The following is a 20,900-nucleotide window of genomic DNA, read 5'->3' as shown; positions in this document are numbered from 1 at the left end:
ATAAAATAATTGCAAATCATATATCTGATAAGAGAATAAAACCCAAAATATGTAAAGAATTCATACAACTCAATACCAAAAAGCAAACAATCCAATTAAAAAATGGGCAGAGGATCTGAATAGACATTTTCTCCCAAAGACGACATACAGATGACTAACAGGTACATGAAAATTTGCAGAGAAATGCAAATCAAAACTACAGTGAGGTATCACTTCACATTTATTAGAATGGAAATTATCAAAAAAGCAAGAAATAACAAGTGCTGATTGGCAAAGATATGGAGAAAAGGGAACTTCTGTACACTGTTGTTGGAAATGTAAATTGATGCAACCATTATGGAAAAAGTATGGAGGTTCTTCAAAAATTTAAAAATCACTATATGATCCATCAATTTCACTTATGAGTATTCAGCAAATAAATAAATAAATAAATAAAAATTAAAAAAAGAACACACTGATACAAAAGATACATGCACTCCCATGTTCATGTGTAGCATTATTTATGACATTTATTTATGATAGCCGAGATACAGAAAGAGCCAAAGTGTCCATTGATAAAGAAATCATGGAATTTAAAATGGAATATTATATAGCCATCAAAGGAATGAAATCTTGTCATTTGAGACAACATGGATGGAACTTGAGGGTATTATGCTAAGTGAGATAAATCAGACAAACAAAGATAAACACCATATGATCTCTCTTATATGTGGAATCTAAAACAACAGGGGTGCCTGGGTGGCTCAGTTGGTTAAGCGTCCAACTCTTGATTTCAGCTCAGGTCATGATCTCATGGTTCATGGGATTAAGCCCGGCTGACAGCACAGGGCCTGCTTGAGATCCTCTCTTTCCTTCTTCTCTCTCTACCCTTCCCCCATTGTGTGCATACTCCCTCTCTCTCTCTCAAAATAAATAAACATTAAAAATAAAATAAACAACAACAACAACAAAACCCTCACAGATACAGACAACAACATATTGGTAGTTGCAAGAGGCAGGGGGTGAGAGATAGAAATGGGTGAATTGTTTTTGTGTTGTTTTAGTTTATTATTTTTTAAATGTTATTTATTTTTGAGAGGGAGAGAGAGAGAGAGAGAGAGAGAAAACAGAATGTGAGCGGGGGAGAAGCAGAAAGAGAAGGAGTCACAGAATCCGAAGCAGTCTCCAGGCTCTGAACTGTCTGCACAGCACAGAGACAGACACGGGGTTCAAACCCACAACCACAAGACCATGACCTGAGCCAAAGTTGGATGCTTAACCACCTGAACCACCAAGGTACCCCTGTTTTGTTGAGTTTAAATAAATTGAATAAATATTCTGATCTGTAGTCAGACACATTATCCATTGCACTACAGGCCCCCTTTAAATTTAATCTTAGAACAAACAAACAAACAAACAAAAAATTAGGCCTCTAAAGGTACAGGGAAGTCAATGGGATGCAGAAGCACAGTGTACATTAAATAACTTAGCTGGGTTCTACACCAAAATTAATGCAAAGTAGAAACTCTAAACTATCATTTAGCACTTCATGATACCCTGATCTGAAAGACTGTCTTCCAAAAGAATCTATGCATTACTCAGAAAAGCTCCGAAGTGGCAATAAATATTCACCTATGAACCTAACTCCACGGGACATACCTTTAAAGACTAAAAGGGGGAAACATGACTTACAGGAACTCTTCTATTACCTGCTAAAATTTTAATATATCCTGAGTCTATAACAGCAAGTCAAAAAAACAACATTCAAATGCAAGACTGAGCTCTCAAAAGTTAGGTTGAAACTCTTGAATGCCTGCGCCCACATAAGAAATCAGCTTGTCAAAGTTACCTCTGGAGAATAAGAAAGGAATGAGGTAGGAGTAAAGTGTATCTTCCCTTTCTGAAAGTGGTAAGAACTGAGTAAGACAGAATGGATGTTCCATTTTGACTTCTGCATAAGAAAGGGGGGGTGGTTTTGGAAATTTGTTTAGATATTTTCCAATTACAGTTCTACACCTTTAAAAAAGCCGTCTCATTTCCGAATTCTTTGTGAGATTTAATTATTGACACCAAGCAGAAGAGAAATTTAAAAAATAAAACGGTCTCATTTGAAAAGTAATTTGACCATATAAGTAGTCAAAATTAGGGGGACCTGGGTGGTTGAGTCACTGGAGCATGTAACTCCTGATTTCAGGGTTGTGAGTTTGAGACCCACATTGGGTGTAGAGATCACTTAAAAAATTTTTTAATTTAAAAAAAAAGTCAGGGGCACCTGGATGGCTCAATTGGTTAAGTGGCTGATTTTGGCTCAGGTCATGATCTTACAGTTCATAGGTTGGAGCCCCACATCGGGCTCTGTGCTAACAGCTCAGAGCCTGCAGCCTGCTTCAGATTCTGTGTCTCCCTCTCTCTCTGCCCTTTTCCCACTCACACCCTGTCTCTCTCAAAAATAAACATTAAAACAATTAAAAATAAATTTAAAATAAGTCATAAAATTATATATATATATACATATATATATTTTAAATGTTTATTTATTTTTGACAGAGAGAAAGAGACAGAGCATGAGTGGGGGAGGGGCAGAGAGAGAGGCAGACACAGAATCGGAAGCAAGCTCCAGGCTCTGAGCTGTCAGCACAGAGCCCGACGTGGGGCTTGAACTCACAGACTGCGAGATCATGACCTGAGCTGAAGTCGGATGCTCAACTGACTGAGCCACCCAGGTGCCCCTATAAAGTTATATTTTTAAGCCTTCCAGTACTTCCATCTGCAACCATCCCTCCTGAAGAAACAAACCTATTGCCTGTTTAATACTATGCATTTCCCCAGGAGCTTGGTTACATTGCTCACGCCAGGACAAAGGACCTGTCAGCACCTCCCTGCTGAACACTGGTCCAGTTCTGCTGAATGAAAAGCCAGATTTCTCCAAGTGGTTGAGCTTATCTGAGTCTTTCCTTTTTTTTTTTTTTTTTTTTTTTAATTTTTAATTTTATTTTAAGCAGTCTCCATACCCAATATGGAGCTCGAACTCAAAACCCTGAGACCAAGAATCGCATGCCCCACTGACTGAGCCAGCCAGGAACCTCGGAGTCTTTTCCTTTACACTCAGAAAGGAGCTTTGCTGAAGCACAGAGACCAACTTTTTGCAATATGAAGTTTCTGTCTAAAACTATAGGCAGAGGGACACCTGCCTGGCTCAGTTGGTGGAGCACAGGACTCTTGATCTCATGGTTTTGAGTTCAAGCCCCACACTGGGTGCAGAGATTACTTGGAAATAAATCTTAAAAATAAATAAAATTAAATGTAAAGGTCAATAAAAAGGGTCAAAGGTCACAGGTTGCTGAATGGAGAAGTGATATCATTCTAAGACACTTCATATGTCAGTACAAAATCATTCTTGGACTAAAGGTTTAATAAAAACACGAAGGCCAATAAATCCACCCTATCTCTCATCCCTGTTATGCTTGGCCAACACCTCCAACTCCTTCCTTCCTTGCTGCTCTGGTTTCTCCTTCCATTCTCATACACTCCACCGATACCCCTTCCCCTCTCCCCGCCCCCAGGCCAAACTACCCATCACACTCCACGGAATCTCCTTGAATTGTCAAGAAACTACTCCACACTCTGACCTCTTCACCAAACATTCTCTCAACAGCTTCTGGTTCTCTGCCACAGATACTATGTTCAAGTGAATGATACTCTCTCACCTTGGGAAGTTGGAAGGTGGGGGGCAGGGAGCAAGATTTTTCTAAACTGCTTTCCACCAACCACTATGCCATTACTCTCCTACCCTTGTTTCAAAAGTGACACCTCTACTTTTAATGTACACATTACTACCACCTTATCACTCTTTTCAAATAATCTTTACCTAAATGACAAAAAATACAAAAAATAAAAAATCTCTTTGGATTCCTATCTACAGGATACAAATAGCACTTGCATTTGTACTTTGCTTTCATTCCTGGCACCTGTGTCTGTGGATTAACCACCCAAGGTTAATCTCTCTAGGTGTGCAATGTCTTTCTCTCCTTCTCCTCTCTCTAGGGACTGTGTTTAATAACTTCCTTTCCAGCATCTACATATTTCTTTGCTGGATCTTTCCCAGAAAGACACACACACAATACATATATCAATATATATGTAATTACGTATGCATAACCTCTTCTTCTTTACCTCAATCCAAAAATACCCTCTAGCTATCTAGATGATAAGCATTCTGTCTCTTTTCATGACCTGGATTCTGAAAACACTAGTCTCACTGGACTTACTATGCCCAATTTCGGACCTGTTCAATTCTCAACCTACTACTCTCTGATTTCTATTTTACTTAAATTGTTCTATGCTTACCTAGTGCATCCGTGTGGCCAAACCCCAAGTAAACTTTTCCGTTTCATCTGCCCTGACCTCTCCGTAGGCCATAATGAAGGTCTGTGAAAACCTTTGGTAAAATGTTCTCTTGTCCGGTTTCTACAACAACCTCTAGGTTTAATTTCCTCTGAGTGACATTTTGTTCACTCCATTTCACTATTTTCTGCCTCCATTCTTACTTGTGATATTGCTGCTCTGCAAGACTCTAATTTTGGTCCCATGCTCTTCTTAGTATTTGAGCTTACCCTGGATGACTATTCAAATCTAGCAGTTTCACCTACACTTGATCTTGCTCCCAATTATTAACATCAGGATAGATACCAACGTGAATCCCCAGAATCACACACCTAATTGATTCCACTTCGCTTTGTTGTCCTATGGATACTGGAACCTTCGTCTTGTCCCACACTGAATTCGTTTTCCCTTACAACCTGTTCATGCTCCTATAAACTTTTTTCTTTAATTAAAATATAACATACAATGTTATATCAGTTTCAGGTGTGTAACACAGTGATACAATGGTTCTATACGTTGCGAAACGCTCACCATAAGTGTAGCTACCACCTGTCATCATAAAAATTATATTAACTACATTCCTCATGCTATACTTGTCTCTGTGACTTATTTAGTTTATAACTGGAAGTCTGTGACTCTTAATCCCCTTCACCTATTTCATCCATCCACCTCCACTCCCCTCCGCTCCAGTTTGTTCTCGGTGTTTAGGAGACAGTTTCTGTTTGTTCGTTTGTTTTGTCTTTGTAGATTCCACATATAAGTGAAATCGTATGGCACTTGTCTTGCACTGTTCGACCTCCCTCATTTAGCATGATACCCTCTAAGTCCATCCATATTGTTAAAAACGGCAGCACTTAATTCTTTCTTATACACCACATTTTCTCTATCCATTCATCTATCATTGAACACTGAGTTTGCTTCCTTTGCTCCTACAGTGTTGTTAAAGAATTAATGGCACGGCAATGCATTTATTGTCCTAATCCAGAGACACAAGTCACCCTCAACTATGTCCTCTCACCTTGACACACGTTATTAGTCACCAATTCCAACAAATTCTCTCTTAAATCCACTCCCTCCTTAATTTGTCTGTATGTCTTGCTTATGTTGTGAAACTCCTAATCTCTTAGTAATTGTCTACTATAGGGCATTTTTTTTATAAGAGCAAAAAAACCAGACTACTTTATAATGTGAAAACAAAGATAAATGGTATCATACCATGCATCAGTGGTATATCTAGAAGACAGTGTTCCTGTGTATGCCGAGGTCTTGGAAACAACTCGAGTCCTGGGGAGTTGATATAAAGGCAAATCTTCTTGCTCCCTTCTTTGAGCCACAGCAGGAAGTTCAACAAGCAAGCCAGGACCTTGGGCATCATCTGGAATCATCATACCTACACAGCAAACCCAGATGATAGTGAACACAAGATGCTTTCATTTAGCCTTCATTCATTCAACAAATAGGCCTTTTCTAGGTAGAAATCTTATTAAGCAAAATGTTTAATATGTCAGATGGTGAAAAATAAAGGAAGGAAGGAGGACAGGGACTCCTCAGTGGAAGAGAGTTGCATTTCACACATGGCCTTACTGAAAAGAGGACATTTTAGCAATATAAATATTTTATCAAAAGAATCCCCTTAATGATGGTATTCTAATCTCACTACACATTTTCCCTTATCAACCTCAGCTGTCCCAACTGCAGGCACTCCTGCATTTCACTTATTAAAATAAATAAATAAATAAATAAATAAATAAATAAATAAATAAATAAATAAATAAATAAGGGGTGCCTGGATGGCTCAGTCGGTTGAGGATCTGACTTCAGCTCAGGTCATGATCTCGCATTTTGTGAGTTCAAGTCCCATGCTGGACTTGAACAGCTCAGAGTCTTGAGCATGCTTCGGATTCTGTGTCTCCTTCTCCCTCTGCCCCTCGCCATACACACTCTCTCTCTCTCTCTCTCTCAAAAGTAAACAACCATTAAAGAAATATTATATTGCATATTTGAAAGTTACTTAATAGATCTTAGAAGTCCTCATCACACACACAAAATAATTTCACAGAATGACAAATAACCAAATAAAAAATCTTACATCAAAAAATGTTTTAATTTTAATTCCAGTGTAGTTAACACACATTGTTATATTGGTTCAGGTATACAATATAGTGATTCAACAACTCCATACATCACCCGGTGCTCATCAGGTTAAGAAAACAGATTTTTAAAGGGGTTTTGTTTACAAATTTCATAATTCTTTTACAGTTGTTACCTATTTAATTCTCGTGTCAAACTATGAGTTAGAAAAGATACTAACAACTGTTATTTTATAGATGGAGAAATTCAAGTTAAGGAATTTTGCCAAATGGAATGTGCAAGTTTACCTGACATGCCATCTGTGTTATTTCCACATTTCCTGAAAAAAAGAATAACTGGGGCAGAGTTGTGCATAGAGTCCTACGACTCATAGGACCCTTACTGGCATAGGTCTATTAATCACTCTTAGGATACACCCGATTCTCAGCCAATCCTTCTTGAGCATATTACAAATATGATGAATTGTGATCAAATGTCTTCCTTAAATCCACACATTTATAGTATTTTTTGGAGCTCTGCCTAATCAGAAAATCACAAATTATTTCTAAAAGATATAGGTATTATCCTAAAACTTTTCCTATAAGCATTACCTCAACTCTTCCCATTTCTTCATAATGAACAAATTTTCTAGTAAACTCACTACTACTGCTTTTTATCTTGTCTAGAAACTTTGGAACTGGGGTCTAATCAGTTGGTAATGCAACAGAATCTGAAGAGGGAGTGAATTTAACTTTAATGCTCAGGTTGTGTTAAAGAAGTCTCAGGGTCTGTCCCCCATCCCTATGCACCCTTCACTCCTATTCTCTGGGGCCTCCATTCCTGCAAAGCTCTCTAATCCATCTCGATGCCAGAGAGTTCTAGCTTGGCCTATGTCTGCTTCTTCCCCACTGAGGAGGGACCAGGGGTGGGACTAGATTCTGGCCGGAATGGCCAGAAACCAGTGTTAAGAAGAGGGAACTGGCTTTATTTGCAGAGCTGGTTCTCATCCACCCACACTGGTAAAAGCAGACTGTTAAATTATGGCATTGGGTTTCACAGGTTGCTGCAGTTTGTTTAAAACTTTTCATTACCTGTTCCACAGAAAGGCTGCCGTGCCCTTTGCCCCACTCCTCCTCCATGGACCCTGGGTGCTGGTGCTCAGGCACGCATTTCTCATCTGTCACAGTGCGTGACACACTCACACTTTACAGAGCTGTTCGCCAAGTGCACTGCAGTTCCCAGAGCCCATAAAACAAATCAAGTCCTCGAGGACCTATGCAGTTGTTAGGGAAGGGCCATAATAGGAGCACAAAGGTTAGAAAAACAAAGAAGCTAAAAAAAATTTTCCTGGACAAATGGAGGTTAATGTTTATAGGAGAGGAATGGGGGAGACTTTCAAAAGGTTTATACTTGGTAAGGAACAAGAACAGAATGGTCAACAAAATAAAGGCAACGAGAATCCAAGTAAAGAGGAGGGTGGGTTATTGTATAACTTGGCCGCTGCCAGAGGGAGGGAGGGCTGGGGGTTGCAATGTTGTTGAATAGCCACACATGAGCAGCATTTCACTCTCTCATTCAACAAATATTTCTTGAGCACCTACTACGGTAACAAAAATCAGATACAAGCCTTGCCCTCCAGAAGCTTAATTTATAGGAAGAGGTAGGCATGCAAATGAGTATGTGTGCCTGACCCTTGAGTGCAATGACAGAGAATCATCCAGGGTTCCCTGGGGGCACCATCCAGACAGGGGCAGTCAAAGATTAGGAATCAGAACTACCTTCTGTCAGAAACCTTTTGAAATGTTGTAATACTAAATGTGTTATTGATTTGGAATTTATCTTGTAAACTTTACCTTACTAATTATGCTCATTATAGGTTTATTTTCAAAGCCCATGAAGAGTAAAGGCTCTTAGAAGCTACATAATGTTGGACTAAATATAGGGTCAAGAATAGCTCTTCACATATAAGGTTCTCAAAAATAATTTTTTTTTGATGTTTATTTTTGAGAGAGAGAGAGAGAGACAAAGCGTGAGCAGTGGAGGGGCAGAAAGGAGACAGAATCTGAAGCAGACTCCAGGCTCTGTGCTGTCAGCACAGAGCCCAATGTGGGGCTCAAACTCACAGACTGTGAGATCATGACCTGAGCCGAAGTCGGACGCTTAACTGACTGTGCCACCCAGGCGCCCCTCTCAAAAATAATTTTTAAATTTATTGCTCAGAAAAAGAAATTTAATTGTTCAGAGATAAACCTAAAACTGTCTGATACTAATAAAGAGGTCAAAGAGTTACAGATTTGAAAGAGGGCTTAGAGAATACTTAGCCCAGGGGAGTTTACTTAGGAGAAGCTGGCGGGATTGCCTGGTGACACAGCAGGGTACCTGCTTTGTACAGAGGGACGTGGGACTAAGAGTCAGCCCTTTGCTGGAAAGGATCTCAAGAGCAAAATCAAACTCTGACTAGAATAAATTCAATATGTATTCTGCTGAAATCTGTATCGACTCTGTATTAATAATTTCTCAGCCTACCCACAGTTAGCATTAATCCAAATAGTCATGCCTGCCACATGGCATTCTAGAGGCTTTCAAAATTTTTTCCTAAAAGCATGTGGTTATGAATGCATTTCCAGTGAGGACAGATCTAAGATATACAAGTTTAACTTCATTCCCAAAACTATAATCTCTATTAAAATAAATTCCCAGATCCTTGTAAAGTATCAGACTGAGGCAGAGTAGAGGGCATAATGGGGGGACCTCTCTAAAAGATACATCCAAGTCATAGAACTTGTCAATGTGACCTTATTCGGAAAAAAGGTCTTTGCAGATACATTTAAGTATCATGAGATGAGACCATCCTGGATTACCCAAGTGGGCCCTAAATCCAATGACAGATGTCCCTATAGGAGACAAAGAATAGAAGACACAGGTCAAGAGAAGAGAGCCGTGTGAAGACAGAGGCACACATAACAGTGATGCAGCCACAAGTCAAAGAAGGCTGGAGCCACCAGAAGCCGGAAGAGGAAAAGAACAGATTATTCCCTAGGGCCTTCAGAGGGAGCACAGCACCTTGATTTAGGGCTTTGGGCCTTGAGAACCGTGAGAGAATTAATATCTGTTGTTTTAAGCCACCAAGTTTGTGACAATTTGCTACAGCAGCCCTGGAAAACTTCGAGAGCCAGTAGAGGTCAGAAGTAATTTTGGAGCCATTTAGATAATACACAGAGCAGAGCTCAAGAGGAACTACCTTCTCCGTCTTCTTCCCAACTCTGCTGCTCTTCCCCACAAACACCCACCCCATATAGCCAGTTTATCCTTTCAATCCTGACAGTGTAGAGCAGTGAGTGATTCTCAACTCTGCCCCCACCAGGAGACATTTGGCAGTGTCTGAAGACATGTGATCTTGATCAGGCCTGGGAATGTGAGTACCACTGGCATCAGAGTTAGAAGGCAGGGAAGCTATTAACATTCTACCAAGCACAGGTCAGCTCTCCACCATAAAGAATCATCTGGTCCAAAATAGTAATGACATTGCTATAAAGTATCAGTGGCGATCAAACAGATATGGCCTATTAATTCAATTATTCATTCATTTGTGCAGTAAATCTTCTCTAAGTACTTAAACGACTATGGACATTTGATAAAAAATTTTAAAACAGTTTAATGGAACACTTTTGGGGGGAAAAGTCCCATTTTTATCCTAGTCACAATCGGTTATACGTCATGAAAAACTGGATAAACTCATCAAATCTTAGATATTCAAAATTAACTACCCATGCTCTATTTTGACTCGGAACTGACAACTATTTATCATCTCAGAGAGGACTTGAATCTTTACTGCTAATGACTCCATTCTCTGGATTTTACTCAACAGAATGCTGAATTCATAAAAACCATTACATGGCTTTCTATAATGCACTCCATCCCCTCCAATGTATTACCATACAACATGAGAATTGTCCAGAGAAAGACTTTTCCTATAAGCAGAGTCATAACACATGAAGGACAGCATAAATCCTGAACAATGGCTCTATAAATCCCAGTGCTGTGAAAGAACTTAACAGTCTTACCTAGGGATCTCAATAATATAACAGCCTTTGATATTTCAGTGTTGGATGAAGAAAAATTATTTTTCACAGTTGAGTTTTCAAAATTATGTAAGAGTCAATATTGGGGGTAGGCAAGGAGAGGCACTATACTTTTAGGATTCTTTAATGGAAACTAAGTTATTAATGCACCAAAATTGACCATAATATATGGCTATAAAAATGTTTCATAAATGTTTAAAATATGACTCTCTTTATTAATATTTAACAACCTCATTCAATGAGCTAACAGTATCACTTAATAGCATCAGAGGTTTTAATATATATTAGTAGAGACTTATTTCAAACTTAGCACATAAGGTACTAGTTTTAGTTTAATCCACACTGCTTATAAAAAGCAAAATCAGGCATTGAAAATATAGCCCTTTCAGAAAAGAGAATCTTAAGTTCTATGTTGAAATATGAGCCAGGTTTATTCTTCCAGATATTCTGAAGCAGATTAATAAACATTTAAATTTGCATCATTATGAATGAAAATAGGACAGTAAGACTTATCGTCTATAAAAACAAAGCTGAAAGATTGCAAAATAATGTCATTTGTGTTTATGAGAAACAAAAACCACAAACCTAAATCCAGACTGCTTTGTGTTAATGAATTAAGATTTTCCAGATCATCAAATCTGCCTTGTTGACTGCTTCCTTCAGATGAGGGCATGGAGGGTAGGGAATCAATGCCAAAATTTTCTTTCATCTTGAGAGGAAGAAAGACAGAAATGCATTAGTACTTCGTGATAAAATGAGGTACATCATAATGTTGTTCAAACCAGATAATGATTGCAGAAAACTGGCCCTGCAAACAGGCCTCCTCAAGTAGTGGTTTATGCAATGGTAAGCAGTAATGAATGCTGGTAACTTAATCTCCGCAAGAGTACTAATAGTTTTTTAGTACTATTAGGCTAATAATTTTTTTGTTTTTTTTTTTTACACTGGATTTTTTTTTCACAAAAAAATTGTTTTATAAACATTAATGAGTGGATTTAAGTAAACAATCACAAAGGTGTAAGAATAAAGATCTATCCAGTCAAGCAAGGTTAATGGCTGACACACACTAACTCATAGAGTATGTTGGAGCACAACCTCAATAGCTTCATTGACAATCCCAAACCAACTGGTGGATTTTCACAGCTCTGAGCTCTTGCTTTACCCTCCCTAACACCTTTATCTGCCTGGCAAACACCAGCTACCCAAACCTAAAGCCTACAGATAAGCACATTTTTGCATTTTCCAGTTGTCTTCCTTTGATACATGTTTTCTCTGGTTTCCCAAAGTTACAACCTTCCAGAACATATGATTTTCACTGAAATATTTTTTTATCATATTTTAAAAACTTTTATAAGCATAAAATTAAATGACAATGTTAGGGCCACCATAGGGATATACTGCAATTCATTTAAGACAAGTAACACATATGTCATTCTCTGTTGGAAACTTAGCTTGTTCAAAACTAAAACATGAATGACATCTTTTACAGGGTCCCCATTTTTTTTCATTATGTTATATTGGTCAGACCTCAATGGTATGAGAAGGATCTCTCATAAACTGGTGAACCAAATACTGCTAGCTTTTTCCATACAGATTATGAATATAGCTAAGTATAGAACTGTATCAGATATTTAATGGAGATATTCAACTCAAATATTAAATTGGGGTGAGAAAGGAGATACAACTATCTAGTTGCCTAGAATAAAATTAGAATTTCTTAGAGAAGGGAATAAGGAGGAAATAGTAAGCACTGAATATTTATATTTTATAGCAATTTGGGACTTATTAAAAAAAATTTATGGCAACTATATGAGGAATAAGAGAATTGATATCTGAATCTGAATTTCAATATAAAAGGGTAAGATCTTTAGGAAAAAAAAGTTTTATGAAAAAAAAATTTTTTTAATGTTTATTTTTGAGACAGACAGAGCATGAGTGGGGGAGGGGTAGAGAGAGAGAGGGAGACACAGAATCCGAAGGAGCCTCCAGGCTCTGAGCTGTCAGCACAGAGTGCGACACGGGGCTCGAACTCACGGACTGTGAGATCATGACCTGAGCTGAAGTCAGACGCTTGAGTGACCGAGCCATGCAGGTGCCCCAGAAAAAAAAGTTTTTCTAAATAGAGAAGAAAATAAAAAAACATACAATTAGTCTTAGGTAATTAATCCTCAGGCAAGAGTCAGATATTTTTATTCATTTATTTTTTAATGTTTTTTATTTATTTTTGAGAGAGAGACAGAGTGTGAGCAGGGGAGGGGGAGAGAGAGGGAGAAACAGAATCCGAAACAGGCACCAGGCTCTAAGCTGTCAGCACAAAGCCTGACACAGGGCTTGATCCCACGGATCACAAGATCATGACCCGAAGCTGGACACTTAACCGAAAGAGCCACCCAGGTGCCCCAAGAATCAGATCTTCTAAAAAGGGGCAAACAATGTGGACATTTCTTCAGCGGGTGGCTAATGAACACATGAAAAGTTGCTCAACTTTTCTTAATAATTAGAAAAATGCAAATCAAAACCACAATAAGGGATGCCTGAGTGGCACAGTCAGCTAAGCATCCGACTTTGGCTCAGGTCATGATCTCACGGTTCGTGAGTTCGAACTCTGCATTGGGCTCTGTGCTGACAGCTCAGAGCCTGGAGCCTGCTTCATATTCTGTCTCTGTCTCTCTCCCTGCTCCTCCCCTGCTTGTGCACTATCTCTCTCACTCAAATATAAATAAACATTAAAAAAAATTAAAAAAAAACCACACACACAATAAGATACTACTTGGGACCTATTTAAGAAAACAAAAACTGGGGCGCCTGGGTGGCTCAGTCGGTTAAGCGGCCGACTTTGGCTCAGGTCATGATCTCGTGGTCCATGAGTTCGAGCCCCGCGTTGGGCTCTGTGCTGACAGCTCGGAGCCTGGAGTCTGTTCAGATTCTGTGTCTCCCTCTCTCTGACCCTCCCCTGTTCATGCTCTGTCTCTCCCTGTCTCAAAAATAAATAAAATGTTAAAAAAACAAACAAACAGAAAACAGGTATTGGCAGGCATGTGGAAAAACTGGAAAATTTGTGCACTGCTGGTGGGAACGTAAAATGATACAGCTACTGTGGAAAACAGGATGGTGACACCCCAAAAAATTAAACACAGAATTACCACATGAATTGCCATATGCAATGTTGCATCTGGGGAAATACCCAAAAAAATTTAAAACAGTTATTTGAACAGATACTGTATACCAGTGTTTGCAGCAGTATTATTCGCAATAGCCTTAGGTAGAAACCCAGATGTTGATCAAGTGATGAAGAAGTAAACAAATTGTGGTATATACATACAATGGAATGTTATTCAGCCTTACAAAGGGAGAAAATTCCAACACATATGATGTGGATGAAACTGGAAGGCATTATGCTAAATGAAATAAGCCCCACACAAGAGGACAAATATTGTATGATTCCACTTATATGAGATACTGAGTCAAATTCTTACTATACCCTGTATACTGTACCCTGTATATACTGTTTTTTCATATACATGCATACCTATGATAAAAGTTTAATTTATAAATCAGGCACAGTAAGAGATTAACAATAACTAATAAATAGAATATATTCCAATAAGAGTTATGTAAATGTGGTCTTTCTCTCTCAAAATATCTTACTGTACTGTAGTCACCTTTCTTTTTATGATGATGATGTGAGATGATAAAATGCCTAAGTGACAAATAGCGAGGTGAATGGTGTAGGCACATGTTAGGCTACTAGTGACCTTCTGACACTGTTGGAAGGAGGATCATCTGTTTTCAGACCTCAGGTGACCGCAGGTAACGGTACTGTGAAAGGGAAACCACAGGGACTACTAGGATGTATATTTTACTACAACTAAAAATAAAAAACCAGATCTGTAAATCTTGATGGTTTTACCCTTCAATTAAAATGCAGAAATGAGTGATAGAGAAAGGTAAAGTTAAGTAGCAGGTACTACAAATATAGTTACGTCTGTACCCCAAAATGGATGTTACAATAAAGACAGAAATGATAATGTTCCTCTACCCTTCTGGAGGGCACTCTCTAAACAAGAGTATTGAGAATTATATATTTATAAAATATTCAAATGTTTTAACAATCTACCCAGGGATTGTAATATTAGATGATAAATTTTTATCACAGGAGTATATTTCTGAGAGGAGGGTAAATAAAGATTCAAGCCCATCCTGATCTTATGTGTGTAACTGTTATAAAGAATCAGAATATTCTATCAAAAACATGCCACTTTGGCATAAGGATTATTTTGAGAGGAAGACAAGTGAGAAACAGCACACACAGAAAAGCTATCTTCCCCTGATTCTTGATCACTAGAGAGGACACTAGATTTTGTTCTAAGAGATGGCACCAAGAGAAACATACATAACAAAACAGCCCTTATCTTCCATCAATTTCCCCCTTATATTTACCTTCCTACAGCTCTGACCCTAAAACCTAAACTCCTTTTCCTTTGTCTTGTTACTTCTCTAGAAATATATTGTTCTTTGTTAAAATGCCACGTAAGCCCAAGTTCTAAGCACCCCTTTGAGTTATTCATCACTGAGTTTCTTCTGCTTGTGTGCATGCCACACTTGTTAATAAATTGTTTTCCTTTTGCCAATCTTTCATCAGCTTAATTTCCACAGCCCAGCCACAAAACCAATGAGGTTAGAGGAAAAAAAATTGTCCCTCCCCTACACTGTCATCATTGTGGAGTCCAGAAAGGGAGGAAAAGAGTTAATGCCCAAAACAAGAACATATAATTATTTAAAGAAAATAAAATTTTGTGCAGACTAGACACATTAGGTCTGAAACAATTTTAATCAATGCCACTTTAGAGGGTTTACAGAGGTCACCTCACAGAATCAGAAATGGAAAATAAAAAGAAGGAAGCTAGGAAATTTAACAGAGATTCAGTAATTAGAATGTATGTTTTTCAAAATGTGAGCATTGAATGTTGTTATAAACCAGCGTTTCAAATAGTAATTTAACAAACAACAGAGTAAGTGGTTGTATTGTGAAGATCATTGCTATGTGCTTACGAATGGAATTCTTTTAAAGCCTACTGCCTTGCAAATGAGTAGTTGAGATCAGGATAAAATTTTGACTGATAGTATGGATTCAAAAATTACTGTATCTTGGGGTGCCTGGGTGGCTCAGTCTGCTAAGCATCCTCTTGGCTTCAGCCAGCACAGGTCGTGATCTGACAGATAGTGAGATGGAGCCCACATCAGGCTCTGTGCTGGCAGTATGGAGGCTGCTTGGGATTCTCTCTCTCTGCCCCTCCCCCATTTGCACTCCCTCTCTCAAAATCATAAAATAAACTTTAAAAAAAAACGACTGTATCTCAAACAACTTAGATGAAAATTAAGATGGTATATCCAGAAAGCTGTGTTAAATGACCAAAAAGTGATTCTAGTGGTAATGGAAATACGGACATTCAATATGTGTTGAAAGAATCCAAATAAAATTGCCATTAAATGTAAGAATAAGCAAAAAAAATTAACATTTGACAGTGTTTAAAATGTGAATGTTTAAATTTATGATGTAAATATTGTGAATGTAGCTTTGACTATTTCATCTAGAACCCTAAAAATGTATACATAAAAATGGGCCTCTTTTTCAGGTTGCCTTGTATTTGGGTAAACAGAAAATTTTCCTTATAGAATAAAGCCACAAGTGACTATTTGTGAACATTCACTAATCTGTGATTAGAATTTGTTCCACATAACTGGATATTCTGTTTGAGTTCAAGTACTTAGCGGTATAGGAATGGGACCAGCAAAGAAAGAAAGCCCCACTCCCCACAGCACTGCAAGAAAGTGGCTGACCTCCATGAGGGGAACAGTGCACTGTACCTAAACATATTGCTAAGTGGCCTTTTAAATATCCCTATATAATAAGTTTCTTTTCATTCACCTGGAAATTAATCTTCAGCATGAAATGAACAAACAAACCAAAACATTAAAAAATGTCCCTAATGAAAGATTCCAATTGGTGACCAGTTAACTCTAATTTTATAAAAATAAAGTTTATTGGTTATCTAATAGCAAAGGCAAACCTATTGAAATATAATGCTTTCCTATCAAGTTGAAAACAGGTAGTATCACAAATGTAAAGATAATTTTTTAGAATTCAGTGACCTTCTATTTAGTATGATACATAACACAGAACAGTGTGGGTAAGCAAGACATAAACAAGAGATCTTTAATTAATTTTGCCTTGATTTTTCCCTGATAAATACTATGTGAGAAATACAACGCTGTGTTTCTCTGAGAGATAAAAAATCACAAATGGCCAAATAGCTCTTTTTTGAAGTGGATAATCTAGAGAAATAAATCACTAAAAAAAATCAAGGCAAAAACCACTATAAACCACTATAAAAGGCAACTGCAGCCTATTGACTCTCACTAGAAGTTATGTAATACAGAAAAGATGAGTTTATACTTACAATAATACACAGTACGGTGTATCTTGGAAAAATGATTAATTACAAAAATTACCTTTTCCATTACATTTTTTTTTTTTAAATGCACAGGACTTAGCAACAGGGATAGGGAGGGAGGGGAACAGAATGGGGGGATGTGGAAGATCTGTTCTCAACCCTTACCATGTTTTCAGCGCTGTAGCCATACTGCTGTGTTTCCTGGGAATAGATACTCATCATGGACCTTGCTTCTTGAAGCTCAGGTGGTTCACTGTCATGTAACCACTGTGTGCCAAAATGAAGTTCCTTCACGGAGGGAACAGGAGCAGCCTCCTGAAGGTGCGAAGAGGCATACAAGTCCATGGACTGAAAGCGATCTTGATACAGCTCATATTCTTCATCCACAAGCATCTCTCTTTCTTCCCCCATCTCTTGCAACCTGGGAGTCAGAAATTCACGCATCTCCCAGGCCTCCTTGCTGTTGTCTATCTCTTTTTGTTGGGACTGGAAAGTCTTCCCCAAATCTAGGAACGGCTCATCTACAAGTTCCTCTTGATAATAGGGTTCATCTCTAAATCCCTGTAAATAAAAGTTGCAAAATAATTTGAATTCCCCCTCCTTTAAAGCGGCACTCTATACATTAACTGGAAGGTTAACCCGTGGCAGAACCACAGTGACTACATTCCATGCCCAGCCACAGCTAACTTGAACGGCTCTCCATCACAAAGGAGGAGAAATAAATGCTCACTCCCACACAACCCTCAAAGCAGGAAAGGGACAAACAGTTAAGAGGCAGAAATCTGCCACTGGCAAGGTGAATGACTATCCTAAAAGGTTCGTTACACATTAACCACCTGAAACTTCTCAATCAGAAATAAGAATTTTGTTAACTGCTACATGAATATTTAACTCATGCATCTCAGAGAAAAGTAGTACATAAATATAGATAACACATCATTCTATTCCCTAAGAAAGCAAAAAACTTAAAAAGTCAGGATTTTCAAGCTTAGCTAATTCAAATTAAATTATGGCTATTGAAATTATCAAAAAGCATTCTCCATAAACTAAAGATATGGGAAGTAGGTCTCAACTACTTTGAGTATGACTATTTTATAATATGCCTATGTAACAGACATGTAATTTTTTCATCTGTACTGAAATTACATGGTAAAAAGGAATGAATACAGAATGCTTTCTAATTAATTTATATTTTACTAATTAGAAGATCAAGTACATGCAACTGAAACTAAATAGTCACATATGTGCAGAAACTTTGTTGAATTCCCAGGTAATGCCTGAGAAATGTATGGGTTTGCTGAGTCTCTAACCTAACCCTGGAGGATCCTCAGAGTGCTGACCACAATGAGGCCCAATTCCTCCTGAGAGATCAGTGACATTTCCTATTTGGAGACCTATTCATTAAATATTACCAAATGTAAATTCATGGAATGAATCACTACTTCCCACCTTTATATTATTATAGCGTATCAAATACAGCAACCTAGTTAATTTTTTTAAAGGTGTATTTACAGGGTATATTTAAAGAAGTCATATACTTATGAAATTTTAACAAAAAATGTTGACACTAAAAAACCCACAATGTACAGTATAGAAATAAACATCAGGGGCACCTGGGTGGTTCAGTCGGTTAAGTGTCTCCGACTTTGGCTTAGGTCATGATCTTGCAGTTTGTGGGTTCGAGCCCCACGTTGGCCTCTGTGCTGGCAGCTTGGAGCCTAGAGCCTGCTTCACATTCTCTGTCTCCCTTTCTCTCTGCCCCTCCCCCACCTCAAAAATAAACATTAAAAAAATATGTAAAGAAATAAACATCAGTTTGAGACACTGTCAATAAATTATGCAAAAAATATCACCAGATGGTTGCTATCAAGTAAAGCAAAACCATACACCATTCTCTACCTGCAAAGAGCAAAATAAGCACAATTCATTTTAAGAATAAAAAAGGAAAAGCTTCAAAATATACTTCCTAAAATTAAAGCATAATGATGGTTTTGACTAAATAACTTTTCTTTAGAAAGTATTGAATGAGAAGTCCTTTGGAATAGCTCTGTTTTCTACAGCATTTTAAATGCAGGTCTATTTTCAAACATATGTTCTACCCTCAAAAATTTAAGAGTATATTAGCGATACAAAATCAGATATGTTTGTGCTTTGAAAATGACTCATATCTGGCCTATGTTATTTATGAAGCCAACGTCATACAAGAGGGAAACCATTTCATCTTAAAAAAATTAAAAAGAGAGGAGGATCATTTAATTTGAATCTCTTTAGCCTAGAGAGTGAGAACAAGCTTTTGTCTTCGTTTTTATAGCAATGTTAGCTCACAATAAACCATTCAAATAGGAAATCAATTTACTAAATACCTGGGGTGCTTCGAGTATTAAAGATGAATTTATATCATGAATTGTTTCTGAAAGTTCAGTCTTGTCTTCATTTCTGTTTGAATGTAAAATATAATGACTTTCTCCCTCTTTATCATCTTCCTGAAAATAGAAGCAATTTTTTTTTGTTTTTTTATGCACAATTGAAGACATGCTTTTGCCAACTCTGAAGCTATTTTTTATTGACATATGACATTAAACACTGTATCCATTAGATGTACAACATAATAATTCAATATATGTATATTTTGCAAAATGATTATCACAATAAGTTTAGTTACATCTGCAACTTTCAAATATACAATATGGTATTATTAACTGTAGTCACTATGCTGTGTATTACATCCACAAGACTTATTTATAACTGGAAGTTTGTATCTTTTGACCACCTTCACCCATCTTGCCCACCACTCCTCACCTCTGGCAACTAAAGAAGCACTTTCATAACCAAGAAAATACCTTAGTTTTGAACTCTCTTCAGATTAATTCTCATCTTTCCATTAAATGCAAGGACACAATAAACTTTGTGCAAATTATGTCATTAGAACGAACTTTAATAATTAAACAGAAAACCATATTCAGGTCAAAGCTTCTCAAATTTTTGTTTTCTTTTTAAGTATTCCCTACACTACATACAAAAGAATGAAACTTGACTGCTTTCTTTCATTAAACTCAAAATGGATTAAAGTCCTAAGCATGAGACCTGAAACCATAAAAATCCTTAAAGAGAGTACAGGCAGTAATTTCTCTGCCTGTGACATCAGTCATAGCAATATTTTTCTATAGGTCTCTTGAGGCAAGGGAAATAAAAGCAAAAATAAACCATTGGGACATCAAAATAAAGTTTCTGCACAGCAAAAGAAACAATCAACAAAACTAAAAGCCACCTACAGAATGGGAAAAGATATTTGCAAATGACATATCTGATAAAGGGTTAGTATACAAAATACATAAAGAATTGATACAACTCAATACTCAAAAATCAAATAATCCAATTAAAAAATGGGCAGAACAGACATTTCTATAAAGAAGACTTCCAGATGGCCAACAGACATATGAAATGATGCTCAACATCATGCATCATCAGAGATATGCAAATCAAAACTACAAAGAAATATCACCTCATACCTGTCAGAAGGGCTAAAATCAAAAACACAAGGAACAACAAGTGTTGGCAAGGATGTGGAAAAAAAGAACCCTTGTGCACTGTTGGTGGGAATGTGGACTGGGGTAGCCACTGTGGAAAACAGTATGGAGGTTCCTCAAAAAGTTAAAAAGAAATATCACATGATCTAGTAATTTCACTACTGGGCATTTATTCAAAAAATATGAAAACACTAGTTTGCAAAGATATATGCACTCTTATGTTTATTGCAGCATTATTTACAATAGCCAAATTATGGAAGCAGCCCAAGTGTCCATCGATAGATGAATGGATAAAGAAGATGTGGTATATATGGACAATGGAATATTACTCAGCCATTTAAAAAGAATGAAATCTTGCCATTTGCAACAACATGGACAGAGCTAGAGAGTACAATGCTAAGCAA

General features: G+C 37.5%; 1 protein-coding gene across 6 annotated transcripts in view; it reads right to left on the bottom strand.

Moving 5' to 3' along the window:
* PATJ (PATJ crumbs cell polarity complex component) overlaps positions 1 to 20,900 on the bottom strand; it is a 367,672-nt gene that overhangs the window by 238,649 nt on the left and 108,123 nt on the right. For all 6 annotated transcript variants that reach the window (XM_086717156.1, XM_086717157.1, XM_086717152.1 and 3 more), the window contains exons 19-22: positions 19,333 to 19,452; positions 17,135 to 17,530; positions 11,100 to 11,223; positions 5,578 to 5,752 (exon numbers count right to left, since the gene is read on the bottom strand). In XM_086717156.1, the coding sequence (XP_086573282.1) occupies positions 5,578 to 5,752; positions 11,100 to 11,223; positions 17,135 to 17,530; positions 19,333 to 19,452 (815 nt within the window). The remainder of the gene's footprint in view (positions 1 to 5,577; positions 5,753 to 11,099; positions 11,224 to 17,134; positions 17,531 to 19,332; positions 19,453 to 20,900) is intronic.

This window comes from Puma concolor, chromosome C1 (assembly GCF_028749965.1).
Source record: "Puma concolor isolate L17-30 chromosome C1, mPumCon1.1.hap2, whole genome shotgun sequence".
NCBI classification, from domain to species: Eukaryota; Metazoa; Chordata; class Mammalia; order Carnivora; family Felidae; genus Puma; species Puma concolor.
This window is presented reverse-complemented; position numbering and strand designations above follow the sequence as displayed.